The sequence below is a fragment of the Tachyglossus aculeatus genome, chromosome 2 (assembly GCF_015852505.1).
Source record: "Tachyglossus aculeatus isolate mTacAcu1 chromosome 2, mTacAcu1.pri, whole genome shotgun sequence".
In the NCBI taxonomy this organism is placed as follows: Eukaryota; Metazoa; Chordata; class Mammalia; order Monotremata; family Tachyglossidae; genus Tachyglossus; species Tachyglossus aculeatus.
This window is the reverse complement of record NC_052067.1, coordinates 137710125-137733047: the sequence shown is the minus strand read 5'-3', so window position 1 is coordinate 137733047 and position 22923 is coordinate 137710125. Positions and strand designations below refer to the sequence as shown.

The 22923-nt window shown below is 47.4% G+C and overlaps 1 protein-coding gene across 1 annotated transcript; it reads left to right on the top strand.

Annotated features, from left to right (window-relative positions):
* Positions 1–3514: 3514 nt before the first annotated feature.
* Positions 3515–22923, top strand: LOC119943769 (olfactory receptor 52D1-like). Its single transcript, XM_038764933.1, has 4 exons — positions 3515–4461; positions 20192–20271; positions 20438–20491; positions 22910–22923. The coding sequence occupies exons 1-4, from the start codon at positions 3515–3517 to the stop codon at positions 22921–22923; spliced, it is 1095 nt and encodes a 364-aa protein (XP_038620861.1).

The window sequence follows — 22923 nt, the reverse complement described above, 5'->3', positions numbered from 1 at the left end:
TGTGACCTTGGGCACATCACTTCACTACTCTGTGCCTCAGTTCCATCATCTGTTAAATGTGGAATAACACTCTCAGCCCTATGTGGGACATTGGCTGTGTCCAACCTGATTAGCTTGTATCTACTCCAGCACTTAGTACAGTGCCTGGCACCTAGTAAGCTCTCACCAAGTGCCCCCCAAAAAATAATTAGGAAAAGAGGGTAGAGGTGATGGGGCAAGGAGGGGCAAATTTGGGGGCAGCATTTTGGAGCCCAAACAATTGGTCAGGTCCAGCATGGAGGTCTCTGAGGCAAATCTTGAGATGCAATGGAAAATGTAGCCAGTTCTCCCAAAGAACATCCCCACGTAGGACTTACTTCAGCATTTATCTCCAGGGAATTCTTCTGAAAGGATCAAACTATTCCCCCTTTTGAAATGAAGCAATTTCCCCTTAGTCAGAAATTGGAATCACCAGGTAAAGTAGAACCACAGAGCCCATGGTTTTGTTGTTCTCCCAGAGAGTTGGTTCTACTCCATAGTGTACAACGGGCATATCTGGGACCACCCATTGCAGCAAGAGCTGGTAAGGCATGACAGACTGCAGGCACACAGATTTGTGGCTAGATTAGAATGGGTAGGAAAACTTCACTCCCAGCCTGCTGAGGGGGATTTCAATAGAAGGCCGAGGGGACTCAAAATTCTTTAAACCCAGAACAGTATTATTCAGGGAGGAGATTGACAAGTTTCCTGCCTTCCTGGAAGACTATTTTGGAACCAACAAAGTTCAGGTAGACACAGGAATGTTGGCTCACTGTCAGTGAGTAAAATAGGTTCCTGAGGAAAGTTGTGGAGTTTGAGTAGTACAATAGGACTGTCTCCCTTCTGTTCTGGATAGTTTGTACCACCTGGGAGCAGGGGACTGGATGAGGTCCCCCAGTAGATCTTGGATTCTAGGATTTGAGGAAAAACACTTTCCTCCCATTTCAGAAATGAGTATTTGTAGAGACAAAATACACATAGACAATAAAGGCCACCGGAAAAGGAATGAAGTAGTGATTAAGCATTAGAGACTGAGGTGCCCAATTCGTGGGAGTGATGGTCTTCAAGGATTTGGCACCATGGGGGCAATAGCAGTAGCTTTGTCCCCAGAGTGTTTAGAGCAGGAGTCAGAAAATTGATGGAGGTCAGCCTTCTTGCTGACCTCCTGGTCTCCTTCATCTCTCCTTCATCTCCAGTCCAATAGTCATTTTGCTGCCCAGATCATTTTTCTACAAAAACATTGAGGCCATTTCACCCCATTCCTCAAAGAACTCCAGTGGTTGGCTGTCCACCTCTTCATCAAACAAAAACTCCTCACCATTGGCTTTAAAACACTCCATCACCTTGCCCCCTCCCCACCTCACAACTCTCCTACTACCAGTCCACACATTTCCCTTCTCTAATGCTCACCTCCTCACTGTCCCTCTATCTTGCCTACCTTGTTGCCGACCCCTCACCCATGTCCTGTCTCTGGTTTGAAATGCCTTCCCTCCTCAAATCTGATAGGCAATTACTCTCCCCTCCTTCAAAACCTTATTGAAAGCACATCTCCTCCAGGAGGTCTTCCATGACTAAACCCCCATTTCCTCTTCTCTCACTCCTTCCTGTGCCTTCCTGACTTGCTTCCTCTCTTCTTCCCCCCAGCCCCACAGCCCCACAGCACTTACATAGCTGTAATTTTTTTATATTAATACCTGTCTCCCCCCATCTAGACTGTAAGCTCATGTGGGCAGGGAATGTGTCAGTTTATTGTTGTATTTTACTCTGCCAAGCGCTTAGTACAGTGATCTGCATGCAGTAAGTGCCCAACAGATATGATTAAATGAATGAATTCATCAAATACAATTGGATGAATGAGGGTGTACCAATAGTGGCTTGCCTCCTTGCCCTCTGCAGGCAGGGCATAGTGCCCATTGCTCTCCCTGGGCTGCAGGACTCCCCGCAGCCCCAGTGCCCATAAGGGCGAGTTGACTTTCACCTCCACTCGCATGCTGTTGGCAGTGTCCTGGAATGGTGTGTGTGTGAGAGGGGTGGTGTTGGGCAGCTTGGCCCTGTGGGCACTGGATCCGGCTGGAAGAAGAGCTTCCAACCCAACCCAGCAGATGGGCTAAATGATGGAACAGGAGAAGGATGAAGAAGAGAGTGTCACTGTGACTCATGGAGTTCTCAGCAAGGTCAGGTCCTAGTGGCTCCAACAGTCCTGCTCAGGGTCTCCGCAGATGTGTCTCAGGATCCCAACTTGGGCAAGTGGTGAGAGGGACATGCTCATTGTGGCAGGCTTGCTCAGGTCATCGTTTTGAGAGTGATGGGAGGATGACCCTTTCCCATCAGAATTTAGGCTAAGGGTGAGAAGAACTATATGTATTTTTAGTTGGGTGCCCCTGTGGCCCCACAGAACACACCCCAAGCAGCCCTCCTGGAACAACGCCCTCCATTCCTTCTACTCTGAGCCCCCTGGACTCACTCCTCACACCTGGTAAGGACCCAGAACAGCAGAGGAGGAAGAGGAGAAGCACCAGTAGGCACCTCTTCCTACTTCCCATTCCCTCTCTCTCTCTCGCCTCTTTTCTTCCTTTTATCTCCGTCCTTCATTCTTCTTTTCCTTCTTTACCCCCATTCTTGTCCCCTCAATGCCTTGCTCCTAGTACCCCAATCCCTCAAGCTGTCTGTGTCCAAGTTCTCCACCCCCCTCAGAATCAGTCAGTAAATGAATGGTGTTTGTTGAAAGCTTTATGCAGAGCACTGTACTCAACACTTGGGAACAGAACACTCCAAAAGAGTTGGTAGACATGTTTTCTGCTCACAAGGACCTTAAAGTTTACTGGGAGAGACCGACATTAAAATCAATTACAGGTCAAGGAAGCAAGACCCTACGTGGATGGGTGAGTAGATGGACCAAGTTCATGTGAAGCAATCACTGGCATTTGATTGTGTTCTGTGTGCCGAACAATCAATCAATCGCCTTATTGAGGGCTTACTGCAGGCCCTCAATACTTACTGTACTTACTGTACTGAGTGCTTGGGAGAGTACAATACAACAGTGCTGGCAAACACATTCCCTGCTCACAAAGGGGCTTACAGATTAGAAGAAATGCCATACTAAATGATTGGAAGAGTGCAATGCAATAGAGTAGGTAGACACACACCCTGCCTACAAAGAGCATATGGTCTAGAGGGGAACATACAGAGTGGGGTTGTCCCTGCAAATGAATGGAAAAGATTTTAAATCCCAAACAGTCAGAAGTGAGTTTAAGGAATGAAACTGTGATGGACTGGTTTTGAGGTGAAGCTAACACAAAGCATATTGATCCAGAATCACTCATGTCAACTTTCGACCTAGGCCAATCAGGTGCTAATTATTCAAGTTATTCCTTGCAGAGTTGAGGATGTGTCTTAAGGTCTATTTGACTGGACTAGGCATTTTTGTCACCTGATAGCTTTACAAGGTCGGGCGATTTCCACTGCCTGTAGCTAAAGACACCAGACAACCTATACCATGTTCACTTCCAACGGTACCAGACTCCACGGCTCCACCTTCATCCTGCTTGGCATCCCAGGTCTGGAGGCTGCCCACATCTGGATCTCCATCCCCTTCAGCCAGGTCTACCTGATGGCCCTGCTGGGGAACTTTTCTCTTCTCATCATCATCAAGATGGAACCCAGTCTCCATGAGCCCATGTACCTCTTCCTCTGCATGGTGGCGGGAGCCGATCTGGTCATCTGTACCACGGTGATACCCAAGCTACTCAGCCTCTTCTGGTTTAATGATGGAGAGATCTCCTTCGAAGGCTGCCTCACCCAAATATTCTTGATCCACTCTCTCTCCTCCATGGCATCTGGGTTCTTCCTGGCCATGGCCTTTGACCGCTACGTGGCCATCTGCCACCCACTGAGACATTCTGCCATCCTGGTCCATTCGGTTGTCAGGGGGGTGGGGTTGGCTGTCTTCCTCCGTGGGACCCTGTTGCTCAGTGCCCACCCCTTCCTGCTCAGGTGGCTTCCCTACTGTAGGAGCAACATCATTGCCCACACCTACTGCGAGTTCATGGCAATAGTCAAGCTGGCTTGTGCTGAGACCCGGGTCATCCGAGCCTATGGCCTTATTGTTGCCTTCCTCACAAGAGGCTTGGACTTCCTGCTCATCATCTGTTCATATGTCCTCATCCTCTGGGCTGTGTTCCGCCTCCCCTCCAAGGACGCCTGGCTCAAGACCCTGGGGACCTGCGGCTCCCACATCTGTATGATCTTGGTGTCCTATACCCCGGCCTTCTTCTCCTTCCTCACACACAGGTTAGGGCACCACATCACCCCCCACATCCACATCTTTGTGGCCAACATCTACATCCTGGTGCCCCCTATGGTGAATCCCATCATCTATGGAGTGAAGACCAAAAGGATCCGTGAGAAAGTCCTCAAGTTCCTCTTCCCCTTAAAGTCTTGGAGGTCTGATGAACTGGTTTTGAGGTGTAGCAGGAGGACAAGGGGAGGTAATGTGGTTATTTCACTGAGAAAGGTCACTGAGAAAGGGTGGAGCTGGATGTGATGAAGGAAGTCTTGGCTGTTGGGGGTTAAACCTGGAATGGAAAAGCCTGGGAGGGGTCTCAGTCCATTGTGGTTAGGTTCTCCCTTAGCAAGATGATCAATCGATCAATCAATTGATCAATGGTGTTTATTGACCATTTAGCATGTGCAGAGCACTGTGCTAAACACTTGGGAGATTTCAAAAGAATTAGTAGATATGATCCCTGCTTTCTAGTATACAATCTTGCATATTGCCTGGGATTGAGGAATAGTCCTACTGAGGACATTATTTAGATGGTATTTTTTTACTCCCATAATGTGCATCAGGATTGTACTGTACTGTACTGAGTAGAGTATATACTCTACAATTTAGTAGGCGCTAAGCAAATACCGTTCAAAAAAAAGTTCTTAGTGCAGTGCTTTATACACAGTAAGCACTCAGTGAATGTCCTTGAATGCTTGAAGTCTAGAGCTGGAGGCCTTGGGTCACCTAATCTGGTCCTATGTCATCTGGAAGAGCTCAGTCCCATTGCTGTTTGAATGAAATCCAGGGATGGAGGCTCCCCTGCCCAGTGTTTTATATCTCCATATATTAAACGAAACTCACAAAGCTGTCATTTTAGTCCATTTCCTTTGTTCAGTCCCCCGAGGACATAGAGAATAATGGCTCCATGTCTCCTTCATATTCAATTCATTCATTCAATCGTATTTATTGAGTGCTTACTGTGTGCAGAGCACTGTACTAAGCGCTTGGGAAGTACAAGTTGGCAACATATAGAGATGGCCCCTACTCACCAGCGGGCTCACAGTCTAGAAGGGGGAGACAGAAAACAAAACAAAACATATTAACAAAATAAAATTAATAGAATACATAAATATGTACAAGTAAAACAGAGTAATAAATTAGTACAAACATATATACAGGTGCTGTGGGGAGGAGAAGAAAGTAGGGCGGGGGGATGGAGAGGGGGAGAGGAAGGAGGGGGCTCAGTCTGGGAAGGCCTCCTGGAGGAGGTGAGCTCTCAATAGGGCTTTGAAGGGAGGAAGAGAGTTAGCTTGGCGGACGTGTGGAGGGAGGACATTCCAGGACAGGGGGAGGATGTGGGCCGGGGGTTGATGGCGGGACAGGAAAGAACGAGGCACAGTGAGGTGGTTAGTGGCAGAGGAGTGGAGGGTGCGGGCTGGGCTGCAGAAGGAAAGAAGGGAGGTAAGGTAGGAAGGGGCGAGGTGCTGGAAAGCCTTGAAGCCGTGTGAGGAATTTTTGCCTGATGTGTAGGTTGCCTGGTAGCCACTGGAGATTTTTGAGGAGGGGAGTAACATGCCCAGAGTGTTTATCTGCACAAAGATGATCTGGGCAGCAGCATGAAGTATAGATTGAAGTGGGGAGAGACAGGAGGATGGGAGACCAGAGAGGAGGCTGATGCAGTAATCCAGTTGGGATAGCAGTCAGCTATGCAGTCGGCTGAATGACTGACTGACTGAAAGTTGAGGCAGATGGAGACACCAGCTCTATCAGGTGATGGAGCCAGAGTCCCCTTGATTAGAGAGCAAGCCCACATGTCCACCATCACTGATTGGCCTGATTCCCAGCATGGTTCTCCCAGGCCTCTAGCCCAACCAGAGAGCTGCCCAGAGGGGCTGGAAAAACCTCAGAGTCAAGTCTGTCTGACCAGTTAGTTCTCCCCATGCACTAGTTCTCCCTATTCTCCCTCCCTTTTGCATCACCCATGCACTTGGGTCTGCACCTACTAAGCACTTAGATACTCACCCCACCCCCACCCTCACAACAGTTAGGACATATCCTTCTTTTCAGTTGCTTTATTTAAGGTATTCGTAAAGCATTTACTATATGGCAAACACTGTTCTAATCACTGGGGTAGATACAGGTTAATTAGGTTCCCGCATGGGGCTCACAGTATAAATAGGAGGGAACACAGGAGAACTGAGGCACAGAGAAGTTAAGTGACTTGCCCAAGGTCTCACAGCAAACAATTGGCAGAACTAGGATTAGAATAATAATATTCGTGCAAGTGCTTACTATGTTTCAGGCACTGTACTAAGCACTGGGGTGAACACAAGCCAATCGGGTGGGGCATAGTCCCTGTCCCATGAGGGACTCACAGTCTTAATCCCCATTTTACAGATGAAGTAACTGAGGTTCAGAGAAGTTAAGTGACTTGCCTAAGGACACACAGCAGGCAAATGTTGGAGCAGGAATTAGAACGCAAGTCCTCTGTCTTCTAGACCCATGCTCTTTCCACTAAGCTAAGCTGCTTCTCCTACTTGTCAGTCTCCTCCGGCTAGATCCTAAGTTCCTTGAGGGCAGGAATTGTGTCTACCTACTTGCATTGCACCTTCCCAAATGTTTAGTACAGTGCTCTGTACATAGTGAGCACTAAGTAAATAGCACTGATCCACTGACTGATTTGTTCATTGTATACAGACTCTGCTTTGTCCCAGAAGAGCAGCCCCTGAAGAGAGAACCAGTTTCCTCCTATCTGTAATTTATTGAAATGTCTTTCTCTCCCTGCTAGACTGTAAAATCCTTGAGATCCTGAATTGTGTCCTCTTTCTCTATTATGATCTTCCAAGCACTTAGGTCAATGCTCTGAAGAAGAGTAAACACTTGGTAAATTCAAAACTCCCTTGTGCTGGGCAGCAGCAGCATGGGAGAGTCGAGGACAGAGACTCAAGTTTACTGCATGGAAGGAGGTCATGGTAAACCAATTCTGCATTTTTACCCAGAAAACTCTACGGATACACTACCAGAACAATTGCTGATAGAAGAGGGTGCTTTTGGGAGAGATGTGTCCATGGCATAGCTATGGGTTGGAGAAGACTTGATGACATAAGACAAGACAAATGTTGTTGGTCGACTGATGGATCAATTGAGCTCCTCCTAAAAGCAAGAAGCAAGCAGGGCACAGAGATCCACCTCCCCTAGCTGTGTCATTATTACCATTATTATTATTTTGTTAAGGGCTTTTCTGCATCGAGTACTGTTCTAACCCCTGGGGTCGATACAAGATTATCAAGTTATCCACAGTCTCTGTCCCACATGGGGCTCACAGTCTAAGTAGGTTGGAGAATAGGCACTGAATCGTTTCACAGGTAAGGAAACTGAGACACTGAGAAGTATATAACTGTACAAGGTCACACATCAGGCAAGTGGCAGAACCAGGATTAGAATCCAGGTCCTCTGACTCCCAGGCCCATGCTCTTTCCACTAGACCACACTGCTCCTCATTCCATAGCACTCATTCATTCATCTGCCCTTTTCTCTCCATCCAAACTGCTACCATGCTCGTTCAAGCTCTCATCCTATCCCGTCTGGACTTCTGCATCAGCTTCCTCTCCGATCTCCCATCCTCGTGTCTCTCCCCACTTCAATCCATACTTCATGCCGCTGCCCAGAATGTCTTTGTCCAGATACGCTCTGGGCATGTTACTCCCCTCCTCAAAAATCTCCAGTGGTTACCAATCAATCTGCACATCAGGCAGAAACTCCTCACCCTCGGCTTCAAGGCTCTCCATCACCTCGCCCCCTCCTACCTCACCTCCCTTCTCTCCTTCTACAGCCCAGCCCACACCCTACGCTCCTCTGCCGCTAATCTCCTCACCGTGCCTCGTTCTCACCTATCCTGCCGTTAACCTCCGGCCCACGTCATCCCCGTGGCCTGGAATGCCCTCCCTCCCCACATCTGCCAAGCTAGCTCTCTTCTTCCATTCAAGGCCCTACTGAGAGCTCACCTCCTTCAGGAGGCCTTCCCAGACTGAGCCCCTTCCTTCCTCTCCCCCTCATCCCCCTCTCCATCCGCCCCGTCTTACCTCCTTCCCTTCCCCACAGCACCTGTATATATGTATACATGTTTGTACATATTTATTACTCTGTTTATTTATTTTACTTGTACATATCTATTCTATTTTATTTTGTTAATATGTTTGGTTTTGTTCTCTGTCTCCCCCTTCTAGACTGTGAGCCCACTCTTGGGTAGGGACTGTCTCTATATGTTGCCAACTTGTACTACCCAAGCGCTTAGTACAGTGCTCTGCACACAGTAAGCACTCAATAAATATGATTGATTGATTGATTGATTGATTGATTTACTGAGAATTTTATGTATGTAAAGCACTGTAATAAGTGCTTGGGAGAGTAAAATATATCGATTCATTTATTCGTTTACTCCAAACATTTGCTGTTATCAAGTGTTTCTCCTTCTGTTCTTACTGTCTGTATACTGGGTGTCACTGCCTGTCATTCCATTATACTGCAAGTTTTTGGAAGGCAGGAACTTCATCATTTACTTTCATTGGGCACTTCCAAGCACCTGTTACTGGCAGTCCTCAATTTATGTTTAGGGCGACAGCAAAACAATCTTTACAATGTTTATAAATATAGAAACAGTTCAGCTTTACACTACATCAGTTTCAACTTTATGACACTCACCTACTTGACAACATTAGGTCCATTTCCTGCCTGCAGTACTACATGGGAGATATTGGGGTTGGGGCAGGGGGGACAGAAAGGCACAGAAGCCCCAGAAAATGGGGAATCAATTTAAAAAAAACTGCAGTGGGGAGAGAAAGGACAAAAAGAGATTAAAGAAGATAGGGAGGTTGGAAGAGGAGAAGGTCAATCAATCAATCAATCAATCATATTTATTGAGCGCTTACTGTGTGCAGAGCACTATACTAAGCGCTTGGGAAGTACAAGTTGGCAACATATAAAGTCCCTACCCAACAGTGGTAGGTCCATTTTATTTCAAGTGAAGTAAAAATATGAAACCTCTCTGATTTAATACAAATACATTCATGTAGCTATATTACCCAAGTATGATTTTCTAAGGTCACAATTCTGGGGTAATTTGGGTAAAAATAGAGTATCAGTGACCCAGAGCTAAGAGACAGGAGTGGATGTCTAGGGTATCCACTGAAAAGAGCTTAATTTGAGGAAAGTGGAAATGTCTTAAAATCCAGAGTTGGAAATAACCCCCGAGAGACAATTAAATCAAGCCTCATGCTTCCAGGCATGTGAGTTTATTGTATCCTTCTAATCAATCAATCTGTAAGTAGTATTTATTTTCTTATTCTGCGCAGTAGACATACAATGGAGAGTTCAGGTTAGAAGATGAGAGGTTGCCCTCAAAGAGTTTGCAGTCAAGTGGAGAAGACAGAGATTCAAATAAAGTACCGCTAGGGGAAGCAAGCAAATATAAAGAGATCTAGGTAGGTGTGATGGGGTTGGGGAGAGGGGGTGTTTACTCATATGTTTAGTGGGTAGAACTCAAGGGCACAGGTGATGCGGAAGTGTTGAAGTGAGAGTAGGAGAGGAAATGGAGTGGGGAATTGAGAGATGACCCCTCCTCCTTTCCAGCTTATTGCCAGGGACAATCAATCAATAAGTGGTATTTATTGAGAGCTTTACTGTGTACAGAGTTGGTAGACATGATTCCTGCCCTCAGCTAGGCCCTCCCTGCATTCTCCTCCCAATGTTTCTCCCCCAAGGGCCAGAAACCTCTTCCTCATATCCAGTTGCACCTTTTTTCAATGAAGTAATCCCATTATTTCCTCCATTTCACTTCCCGGTATAAAGTGGGACAGTCCAGTAGCATTCCACTTGTGAAGTCAGCTCCCCTCAGCTTTCTTTTATCCAAGATAAACAATCCTTTCCTTGCCAGACCCAATTTCCATCCTTTCCACTATTTGTGCCACTTTTCTATGGACCCTCTCTAGTAGCTACCCAGTGAAAAATAGGTCCTGGCTGAAAGATATAGGACTTTGAGGGTATTCAGTTGGAGAAGAGAAGGCTGAGGGATAATTTTATAACGTCCCTCATGTACATAAGACTGAACTCCTTATCTTCCCTCCCAAACCCTGCCCTCTTCCTGACTTTCCCATCACTGTTGACGGCACTACCATCCTTCCCATCTCATAAGCCTACAACCTTGGTGTCATCCTCGACTCTGCTCTCTCATTCACCCCTCACATCCAATCTGTCACCAAAAATTGCCAGTCTCATCTCCGCAACATCGCCAAGATCTGCCCTTTCCTCTCCATCCAAACCGCTACCCTGCTGGTTCAATCTCTCATCCTATCCCGACTGGTTTACTGCATCAGCCTCCCCTCTGATCTCCCATCCTCCTGTCTCTCCCCACTTCAATCTATACTTCATGCTGCTGCCCAGATCATATTTGTGCAGAAACGCTCTGGGCATGTTACTCCCCTCTCCAAAAATCTCCAGTGGCTACCAGTCAACCTACACATCAGGCAAAAACTCCTCACTCTCGGCTTCAAGGCTCTCCATCACCTTGCCCCCTCCTACCTCACCTCCCTTCTTTCCTTCTACAGCCCATCCCACACCCTCTGCTCCTCTGCTGTTAACCTCCTCACTGTACTTTGTTCTCAACTGTCCTGCTGTCCACCCCTGGCCCACGTCCTCCCCCTGGCCTGGAATGCCCTCCCTCCGCACATCCGCCAAGCTAGCTCTCTTCCTCCCTTCAAAGCCCTACTGAGAGCTCACCTCCTCCAGGAGGCCTTCCCAGACTGAGCCCCCTTTTTCCTCTCCTCCTCCCCAACCCCATCCCCCCAACCCTACCTCCCCACAGCACCTGTATATATGTTTGTACAGATTTATTACTCTATTTATTTTACTTGTATATATTTACTATTCTATTCATTTTATTTTGTTAATATGTTTTGTTTTGATGTCTGTCTCCCCCTTCTAGACTGTGAGCCCGCTGTTGGGTAGGGACTGTCTCTATATGTTGCCAACGTGTACTTCTCAAGCACTTAGTACAGTGCTATGCACACAGTAAGCACTCAATAATACGATTGAATTCAGCCTGTCAATTGTTCCTTTTGAGCGATTCCTGTGTGAGCACTGTCCTATGTGCTTGGGAAAGTAGCAGTGTGACTTAATGGAAAGTGAACAGGCTAGGAGTCAGAGGATGTGGGTCTAATCTGAGCTCTGCCACTTGGCAGCTGTGTGACTTTGGGCAAGTCACTTAACTTCTCTGTACCTCAATTATTCCATCTGTAAAATGAGAATTAAGAGTGTGAGCCCCATGTGGGACAACCTGATTGCCTTGTATCTACCCCAGTGCTTAGAACAGTGCTTGGCACATAGGAGGTGCTTAGCAGATACCATCATCATTATTATTGCAATATAACAATAGACACATTCCCTGCCCACAGCAAGCTTACAATCTAGAGACTGAATTTAGAGCCTGGATCTTCTCAGTCCATCTGCCTGCCCCTCGAGCTGTGTCTGGCAGCTCTTCTTCTCTCCCTCCACTGGAGGGTTATTCGTGGATCAGAGAGGTTAAAGCTGAATTCATGGGTCAGAGAGACACCAGAATCTCTGGGGAGAGGTGGAGGGTGGAGAGGATGGTGGGGAGTGGGGAGAACGAGACCAGCACTTCCTTCTTCTTGCAAACCACCTTCCCTCCGGGCTCTTGCACTTCCTTCTTCTTGCAAACCACCTTCCCTCCAGGCTCTTCTGCCTCTGTACCTCCTAACCCTCCTTCCACCCACTGGGACCCTTCCCACACTATTGGACTACTCTCGGGTATTCCCCTGTTCCCAAACCCAGGCTGACTGGCAGGGTTGGGGTTGGTAGGACTGGGCAGATTAGGGGCCATGGGGCAGGAGCAGGGGCAGCGGCAGAGGATGAACTGCCCATCCTGAATATGACGGGGAGTGTCTCTGGTCATTCCAGAGGGTTCCATCACACAGTCAGTCAGTCAATTGTATTTACAGAGCACTTACTGTGTGCAATGAGTAGAGTACAATGCAATCAGAAACTGGGACGTATTCCCTGCTCACAGCAAGCTTGCAGTCTAAAGGAGGTGCAGCTGAAGAAGGAGTGAGGTGGGCAGGGTCTGGGGTTGGGAATAGGCCAGGGTCAGGAATGCTGGGAAGGTAAAGAGCCAGTGTGGTGGGGGATAAGCAGTGGTTGGGGGTGCCATGGGTGAAAAGGGAGAGAGTAAGAGTTGAGGGTCCCAGGAGTGCAGGGGAAGAGGCAGGTGCCTGGGAGGGGCAGGGGCTGGGGATGCTTATGGGAAGGCAGTGATTAGGAGAGTCAGGGTTGCTGGGGAGAGGAAGGGACTCAATGTAGGTAGCATTTTGATGATGATGATGATGATGATGGTATTTGTTAAACGTTTATTATGTGTCAAGCTCTGTTCTAAGTGCTGGAGTGGATACAAGGAAATCAGGTTGTCCCACATGGGGCTCACAGTCTTAATCCTCATTTTACAGATGAGGTAATTGAGGCACAGAGAAGTTAAGTGGCTTGCCCAAGGACACACAGCAGACAAGTGGGGAAGTTGAGATTAGAACCCAAGTCCTTAGACTCCCAAGCTCGGGCTCTTGCCAGTAAGCCATGCTGCTTCTCCATTTTGATAGTTAATGACTAAGCAACAATGATACAACAGGAGTCACACCCATGACCTTCTTTATTTCCCCCTTTCCCACCTCCCCTGCCTGGCTGAAACTTCCTCTCTGGCCATGGGCAGGCAGATGTGGTCACTATCCCTCCCCCAGCCAGGTGCTCATCCTGGGGGGTGGGGTGTGTGTGTCAACAAATGATCTTCCATTGGCTGGACCTCCTCCCCCAAACTGCTCCTCTCCAAAGGCTCCTTAGTTAATGATCGACTAACCACCTGTCTCTCCAGCCACCTACCAGTCCTGCCTCCCTCTCTCTGCCAATTTACCCAACCAAATCCCTCCCCAAAACCAAGGCTTGCTTTACTGTCATGGAAGCCTAGTCCCTCTTTCCACAGTCACAAACCCCAGCTCCTCCAGCAGGCTTTCCTCTACTCTTCCTCCCCACCTCTCTCTTCTCACCCTATTAGGCACCTTCCATGAGACAAGGAGACTGAAGGGGAAACAGCACCTGGAGATACAAACTTTAAGTAAAATAATAATAATGAGTAAATAATTATGATACTTGTTAAGCACTTCCTGTGTACAAGAATTGTTCTGAGCACGATTCAAGTCAATCAGGTTGGACACAGTCCCTGTCCCACATGGGGCTCACAGTCTCAATCCCTGGTTTACAGATAAGGTAACTTAGGCCCAGAGAAGTGAAGTGACTAGCCAAAGGTCACACAGCAGACAAGTGGCAGAAGTGGGATTTGAACCCATGACCCAGACTCCCAGGCTGGTGCTCTATGATGTGCTCTGTGATTCCTATGAGGGACAGGGCCTCTGTCCAACCTGATTAACTTGTGTCTATCCCAGAGCTTAGTAAAGTGCTTGGCCCATAGCAAGTGCTAAACACATACCATTAAAATAAAAAAAAAGAAAGGGGGTTTGTGGATCTGAAGAGGAAAGGGGTCCCAGGCCAGAAGGAGGCTATGAGCAAGATGTCAGTGGTGAGACAGATGAGCCTTAGGTATAATAAGTATGTGAGCATTTTAAGAAGAAAGTGTATGTGCTGAATAGTAATAGGAGAGCAACAAGGTAAAGTGGGAGAGAGCTGACTGAGTGCCAACAGTAAGGAGTTTCTTTCTGTTTGATGAGGAGAACCACTGGAGGATTTGGAGGAGTGAAGAGGCATGTGCAGAATGGGTTCTGAAGGGAGACAAGCCAGCTGACAAGTAGATCTAATTAATAATAAAGATTATGGTATTAGTTAAGCACTCACTGTGTGCCAAGGTTGTCCCACATGGTGCTCACAGTCTTCATCCCCATTTTACAGATGACTTAACTGAGGCCCAGAGAAGTTAAGTGATTTGCCCAAAGTCACACAGCTGACAATTTATTACTCTATTTATTTATTTATTTTACTTGTACATATTTATTCTATTTATTTTATTTTGTTAATATGTTTTATTTTGTCGTCTGTCTCCCCCTTCTAGACTGTGAGCCCGCTGTTGAGTAGGGACCGTCTCTATATGTTGCCACCTTGTACTTCCCAAGTGCTTAGTACAGTGCTCTGCACATAGTAAGCGCTCAATAAATATGATCGAATGAAAGTCGTGGAGCTGGGATTCAAACCCATGACCTCTGACTCCCCCCCGCCACCATACCCCGGTGCTCTTTCCACTAAGCCACACTGCTTCTCTAAGCAACATGGAAAAGGACACCTCCTTCCACTAGAGATTACTGACCTCTGAGGGTCAGGGAAAAGCACCCTGAATCTCTGCCAGCCTCAGGGCCACAGACTAGAGATACAGAGAAGCTGAGGATGGGTGGAGGGACAAGGAGGGAAGCCCAGGAATGATGTTAATCAGGGCTGGCTTCCTGGAAGAGGAAGACTTGCTAGAGTTTTAAAAGAAGCAAATGCCTAATGGATAGAATACGGGCCTGGGAGTTAGAAGGACCTGGGTTCTAATCCAGACTCTCTCACTTATCTGTGGTATGACCTTGGGGAAGTCACTTCACTTCTCTGGACCTCAGTTATCTGAGGGCAGAGACACAGTGAGACACAGGTGGTGCAGGAACTGTGTTCAAACTGATTAGTTTGTATCAACCCGAGGGCTTAGTATAGTGCCCGGCACATAGTAAGTGCTTAATTGATTGAAGTGCCTATATTAAGCACTTGGGAGAGTATGACAGAGTTTTGACACATTCCCTACCCACAGTGAGTTTGCAGCCTATAGAGGGGGACAGACAATAATCTAAATAAATAATTTATAACATAGAATTTAAAGATATGTACCTAAATGCTGTGGGGTTGATAGTAGAGAGACTATCAAATTTCCAAAGATCACAGATCCGTGTAATAATGATAGTAATGATGGTATTTGTTAAGTGCTTACTATGGGACAGCCACTGTTCTAAGCATTTGGATAGATACAAGCTAATCAGGTTGGATACATTCCCTGCCCCACGTGGAGCACACAGTCTTAATTCCCATTTTACAGATGAAGTAATCAATCAATCTGTAATCATTTGTAAAATGGAAATCAAGACTGTGAGCCACATATGGGACAGGGACTGTGTCCAAACTTATTAGTTTGTATCTAGCTCTGGGTTTAGTACAGTGCTTGGCACATAGTAAGTGCTTAATTGATTGATTGACATGGATGGGGGAAGAAGAGAAGTGAGGGCATTGCAGATGTGGGGAATGGCAGAGGCTATGCCTCATGAGAAAGTCTTCCAAGAAATAATAATTGTGGTATTTGTTAAGCACTTACAATGCGCCAAACACTGTACCAAGACCTGGGGTAGATAGAAAGCAGTTTCCACCGCTTTCAGTCAGAGGAACCCAATCTCCTGAGTTGGTGGAGATATGGCCCTTGGGGTCCCTCAACAGAAAACCCAAGGGCCTTCCACTCCTTGCCACCCTGCTGGTCCTGTTGGCAATTCCAATCTGAGCCAACCTCTCTCAAGTGTCAAGGGAACCTGAGAGCACTTGGGAGGAGAAGCATAATTGGCTGGTGTGGCTACTGCTTTTGCTGGCGTGGTTATGCCAGACAGTGGCCAGGTGCCCCATCTACTTTGGGCATGCGGGCTTCCTGGACAAGGTGAGTGAAAGAACATGGTACCTGGAGAGGTTTCCACCTACTTCAGCCTGTGCCCAAGAGGAACACACTGGTCTTCCCCAGGATTTCTGGGCACAGTCAGGGGGCTTGAGTACTGAGTGAGGGTCTCTGGCTGGCTGAGAGGGTGGGAGAAAAAGAAAATGCAATGTCTGCTCAGGGATGATGCATGGAGGAGACGGAGAGGGTGAGCCAGGGGGAAGTGAAGAGGGGGCGTTGGGGAGATAGCCCCTCTAAATTGTTTCCTTTCTGCAAAGACAGGCAAGTTTTAGTGATTTGCATATGGATTCTTCCAACCCCACAGTCAGTCAGTCTTTATTGAGCACTTACTGTGTGCAAAGCACTGGATTAAGTGCTTGGGAGAGTACAATGTAACAATACACACAACAGATACATTCCCTGTCTACATCGAGCCATCTCTAGGCACTGCCCATCAGCAGCCTCTCTGGGTTCCACCTGGGGAGGGGAGATGTGGGTTGGGGTTCCTACTGATAGGTGTGGGGCTTGCAGATAGGAGGAGCTACCCTCCATAGAGGACACTGAAGAGAAATCCACCAGTTTGCATTGAGACTGAGAGGACCCAGGTGAGATGGGAAGGAGGTGGGCAAGTATGGACTCCTCAGGTTTGGAGGGATGGGGAGGGTGGGCTGGGTGGAGAGCTGACAGAGATCACGACAGGGGTAGATTTAGGACAAGATACAGCTGGAACTAGACTGTTCAGGCTGGAGATGAGGAAGCCAGGATTTGAGGTGATGCAAAGTCATGACATTTTCCTCTGGAGATGAGTATTGGTTGAGTGATTGGAATGAACCAGCTTCATCTCCACTAGGAGCAGGGAAATAAAATAGATGAAATCTACTGTCTGGGGGATGTAGGTTAGATTTAGACCATCTTTGCCTAGTGGGAAGAGCACAGATCTGAAATCAGAAGACTTAGGTTTTAGCCCCGACTCTGTCACTGACCTGCTTAATAGACCTTAGCTACATCACTTAAAATCTCTCTGGACCTCTGTTTCTTTACCTATAAAAAGGAGTCAATGATCCTTGTCTCTCATAAATATGTGGTGAGGGTGAAGAGGAGATGATGTCTATGAGTTTTTGAAAGATAAAGCTCCTGTACTTTGAGGAACCCTCTCAGGGTCGAATGTGCAGAGTTTCCAGTACTCTACCAGTCTCAGTTACGGGCGGGACAGTCAAACAGAGGAATACCCATTCAATTCCCTATTTGGGCTGTGGCTAGTGAGTGGAAGGTGATCTGCTACAGGTCAAAACTCACCTATCCTGGGCAGCCGCGACATGGGAGAGAATCGAGGGCAGAGACTCAAGTTTACTGCCTGGAAGAAGGCAATGGTAAGCCATTTCTGTATTTTAACATGAAAAGTCTATGGGATACTCTACCAGAACTATTGCAGATGGAGAGTGGGGTGTTTTGGGAGAGATGTCCATGGAGTCGCTATGGGTTGGAGATGACTTGACAGCATAAGACAAGATTTTGAGGAAGAATTCTATATCATCGAGGATTGTTTAAACCCCGTCCAGGACCCCACAGAGACTGAGGAATCAATCTTCCAGGGAAGGAAGAGAGATATTGGACTCCTTTCTGGAGACTTTTGGAATCACAGGGGAAGAGGGTGGCCTAGTGGATAGACCATGGGCCAGGGAGTCAGAAGGACCTGGTTTCTAATCCCAGTTCCACTACTCGCCTGATGTGTGACCTTGGGCAAGTCACTTCACTACTCTGTGCCTCAGTTCCGTCATCTGTTAAATATGGAATAACACTCTCAGCCCTATGGGCTGTATCCAACCTGATTAGCTTGTATCTACTCCAGAACTTACTACAGTGCCTGGCACCTAGTAAGCTCTTACCAAGTGCCTCCCAAAAAATAATTAGGAAAAGAGGGTAGAGGTGATGGGGCAAGGAGGGGCAAATTTGGGGGCAGCATTTTGGAGCCCAAACAATTGGTTTCTGAGGCAAATCCTGAGAGACAATGGAAAATGTTGCCAGTTCTCCCAAAGAACATCCCCACATAGGACTTAGTTCAGCATTTATCTCCAGGGAATTCTTCTGAAAGGATCAAACTATTCCCTCTTTTGAAATGAAGCAATTTCCCCTTAGTCAGAAATTGGAATCACCTGGTAAAGTGGAACCACAAAGCCCATGGTTTTGTTGTTTTCCCAGGGAGTTGGCTCTACTCTATAGTGAACAATGGGCATATCTGGGACCACCCATTGCAGCAAGAGCTGGTAAGGCATGACAGACTGCAGGCACACAGATTAGTGGCTTGAGTAGAATGGGTAGGTAAACTTCACTCCCAGCCTGCTGAAGAGGATTTCAATAGAAGGCTGAGGGGACTTAAATTTCTTTAAACCCAGAACATTATTATTCAGGGAGGTGATTGACAAGTTTCCTGCATCCCTGGAAGACTCTTTTGGAACCAACAAAGTTTGTGTAGACACAAGAATGTTGGCTTACTGTCAGGGAGAAAAGCAGGTGCCTGAGGGAAGGTGTGGAGTCTGATTAGTACAGTAGGACAGTTTCCCATCTGTCCTGGATAGTTTGTACCACCTGGGAGCAGGGGTCTGGATAAGGTCACCCACTAGTTCTTGGATTCTAGGATTTGAGGAAAAACACTTTCCTCCCAGTTCACAAATGAGTATTTGTAGAAATGAAATACACATAGACAATAAAGGCCACCAGAAAAGGAATGAAGTAGTGATTAAGCATTAGAGACAGAGGTGCCCAGAGGTGGGGGTGATGGTCTTCAAGGATTTGGCACCATGGGGGCAATACCAGTAGCTTTGTCCCCAGAGTGTTTAGAGCAGGAGTCAGAAAATGGCTGGAGGTCAGCCTCCTTGCTGACCTCCTGGTCTCCTTCATCTCTCCACTCCAATCCAATAGTCATTCTGCTGCCCAGATCATTTTTCTACAAAATCATTGAGGCAATTTCACCCCATTCCTCAAAAAACTCCAGTGGTTGACCATCCACCTCTGCATCAAACAAAAACCCTCACCATTGGCTTTAAAACACTCCATCACCTTGCCCCCTCCCCACCTCGCAACTCTTCTACTACAATCCAGCCCATACATTTCCCTCCTCTAAAGCTCACCTTCTCACTGTATCTCTAACTTGCCTACCTTGCTGCTGACCCCTCACCCATATCCTGTCTCTGGTCTGAAATGCCCTCCCTCCTCAGATCTGATAAGCAATTACTCTCCCCTCCTTCAAAGCCTTATTGAAGGCACATCTCCTCCAGGGGATCTTCCCTGCCTAAACCCCCATTTCCTCTTCTCTCACTTCTTTCTGTGTCTCCCTGACTTGCTCCCTCTGTTCTCCCCTCCCCACACCCACAGCCCCACAGCACTTACATAGCTGTAATTGTTTTTGTATTAATATCTGTCTGCCCCCCCTAGACTGTAAGCTCATGTGGGCAGGGAATGTGTCTGTTTATTGTTGTATGTTACCCTGCCAAGCGCTTAATACAGTACTCTGCATGCAGTAAGTAGTCAAAAAATATGATCGAATGAATGAATGCATAAAATATGATTGGATGAAAGAAGGAGTGCTAATAGTGTCTTGCCTCCTTGCCCTCTGCAGGCAGGGTATAGTGCCCATTGCTCTCCCTGGGCTGCAGGATTCCCCCCAGCCCCAGTGCCCATGGGGGCGAGTTGTCTCTCACCTGCATGCTGCAGGTAGTGTCCTGGAATGGTGTGTGTGTGAGCAGGGGTTGTGGGCAGCTTGTAGGCACTGGATCCGGCTGGAAGAAGAGCCTCTGACCCAACTCAGCAGATGGGCTAAGTGATGGAAGAGGAGAAGGAGGAAGAAGAAGGTGTCATTGTGACTCTTGGAGTTCTCGCCAAGGTCAGGTCCTAGTGGCTCCAACAGTCATTCATTCAATCATATTTATTGAGTGCTTACTGTGTGCAGAGCACTGTACTAAGTGCTTGGGTATTACAGGTTGGCAACAGTCCTGCCCGGGGCCTCCACAGGTGTGTCTTAGGATCCCGGCTTGGGCTAGTGGGGAAGGGGACATGCTTACTGTGGCAGGCTTGCTCAGGTCATCGTTTTGAGAGTGATGGGAGGATGACCCTTTCCCATGAGAATTTAGGCTGAGGGTGAGAAGAACTATATGTCTTTTTAGTTGGGTGCCCCTGTGGCCCCGCAGAACACACCCCAAGCAGCCCTCCTGGAACACCTTCCTCCATTCCCTCTACTCTGAGCCCCCTGGACTCATTCCTCACACTGGTAAGGACCCAAAACAGCAGAGGAGGAAAAGGAGAAGTACCAGTAGGCACCTCTTCCTACTTCCCATTCCCTCTCTCTCTCACCTCTTTTCTCCTTTTATCTCCTTCCTTCCCTCTTCTTTTCCTTCTTTACCCCCATTCTTGTCCCCTCAATGCCTTGCTCCTAGTACCCCACTCCCTCAAGCTGTCTGTGTCCAAGTTCTCCACCCCTGTCAAAATCAGTCAGGGTCTTGCTTCCTTGATCTTTAAATTATTTTAATGTCGGTCTCTCCCAATAAACTTCAAGTTCCTTCTGAGCAGGAAACATGTCTACCAACTCTTTTGGAATGTTCTGTTCCCAAGTGTTGAGTACAGTGCTCTGCAGAAAGTCTTCAACAAACACCATTCATTCATTCATTCATTCATTCATTCAATAAATACGATTGAATGAATGAATGGTGTTTGTTGAAAACTTTCTGCAGAGCCCTGTACTCAACACTTGGAACAGAACATTCCAAAGGAGTTGGTAGACATGTTTCCTGCTCAGAAGGAACTTGAAGTTTACTGGGAGAGACCGACATTAAAATCATTTAAAGATCAAGGAAGCAAGACCCTATGGGGTGGGTGAGTGGATGGACCAAGTTCATGTGAACCAATCAATGGTATTAGATTGTGTACTGTTTGCCCAACAATCAGTCAATCAATTGACTTATTGAGGGCTTACTGCAAGCAGAGCACTGTACTCTGTGCTTGGGAGAGTACAATACAACAGTGCAGGCAGACACATTTCCTGCCCACAAAAGGGCTTACAGATTAGAAGAAATACAGTTCTAAATGACTGGAAGAGTGCAATACAATAGAGTAGGTAGGCACACACTTTGCTCACAAGAAGCATACGGGTCTAGAGGGGAACATGCAGAGTGGGGGTGCCCCTGCAAATGAATAGAAAATATTTATATCCTAATCCTCCTCGACCTCTCAGCTGCCTTCGACACTGTGGACCACCCCCTTCTCCTCAACACACTATCCAACCTTGGCTTCACAGACTCCGTACTCTCCTGGTTCTCCTCTTATCTCTCCGGTAGTTCATTCTCAGTCTCTTCTGCAGGCTCCTCCTCCTCCTCCCATCCCCTTACTGTGGGGGTTCCCCAAGGTTCATTTCTTGGTCCCCTTCTGTTCTCGATCTACACTCACTCCCTTGGTGACCTCATTCACTCCCACAGCTTCAACTATCATCTCTGATGATACCCAGATTTACATCTCTGCCCCTGCTCTCTCCCCCTCCCTCCGGGCTCACATCTCCTTCTGCCTTCAGGACATCTCCATCTGGATGTCTGCCCACCACCTAAAACTCAACATGTCCAAGACTGAACTCCTTGTCTTCCCTCCCAAACCCTGCCCTCTCCCTGACTTTCCCATCACTGTTGATGGCATTACCATCCTTCCCGTCTCACAAGCCCGCAAACTTGGTGTCATCCTCGACTCCGCTCTCTCATTCACCCCTCACATCCAAGCTGCCACCAAAACCTGCCGGTCTCAGCTCTGCAACATTGTCAAGATCTGCCCTTTCCTTTCCATCCAAACCGCTATCCTGCTCGTTCAAGCTCTCATCTTATCCCGTCTGGACTACTGCATCAGCCTTCTCTTTGATCTCCCATTCTCGTGTCTCTCCCCACTTCAATCCATACTTCATGCTGCTGCCTGGATTGTCTTTGTCCAGAAACGCTCTGGGCATGTTACTCCCCTCCTCAAAAATTTCTAGTGGCTACCAATCAATCTGTGCATCAGGCAGAAACTCCTCACCCTCAGCTTCAAGGCTGTCCATCACCTCGCCCCCTCCTACCTCACCTCCCTTCCCTCTTTCTACAGCCCAGTATGCACCCTCCGCTCCTCTGCCGCTAATCTCCTCACCGTGCCTCGTTCTCGCCTGTCCCACCATCGACCCCCGGCCCACATCATCCCCCGGCCTGGAATGCCCTCCCTCTGCCCATCCGCCAACCTAGCTCTCTTTCTCACTTCAAAGCCCTACTGAGAGCTCACCTCCTCCAGGAGGCCTTCCCAGACTGAGCCCCTTCCTTCCTCTCCCCCTCGTCCCCCTCTGCATCCCCCCGTCTTACCTCCTTCCCTTCCCCACAGCGCCTGTATATATGTATATATGTTTGTACATATTTATTACTCTATTTATTTATTTATTTATTTATTTATTTATTTATTTTATGTGTACCTATCTATTCTATTTATTTTATTTTGTTAATATGTTTGGTTTTGTTCTCTGTCTCCCCCTCCTAGACTGTGAGCCCACTGTTGGGTAGGGACTGTCTTTATATGTTGCCAACTTGTATTTCCCAAGCGCTTAGTACAGTGCTCTGCACACAGTAAGTGCTCAATAAATACGATTGATTGATTGATTTTTAATCCCAAAGTGTCAGAAGTGAGTTTAAGGAATGAAATTGCTATGGACTGGTTTTGAGGTGAAGCTAACACAGAGCATATTGTTCCAGAATAACTCATGTCAACTTTCGACCTAGGCCAATCAGGTGCTAATTACCCAAGTTATTCCTTTCAGAGTTGAGGATGAGTCTTAAGGTCTATTCGACTGGACTGGACAATTTTGGTCACCTGATAGCCTTACCAGGTCGGGCGATTTCCACTGCCTCTAGCTAAAGACACCTGA

Bases quoted from the DNA above. Each gene is read 5' to 3' on its own strand.
- LOC119943769 (XM_038764933.1), top strand. From the start codon at position 3,515: ATGTTCACTTCCAACGGTACCAGACTCCACGGCTCCACCTTCATCCTG. The intron at 4,462-20,191 runs GTCTGATGAACT...GTGGCCCCGCAG, and splicing joins TTCCCCTTAAAGTCTTGGAG to AACACACCCCAAGCAGCCCT. The intron at 20,272-20,437 runs GTAAGGACCCAA...CCTTGCTCCTAG, and splicing joins TGGACTCATTCCTCACACTG to TACCCCACTCCCTCAAGCTG.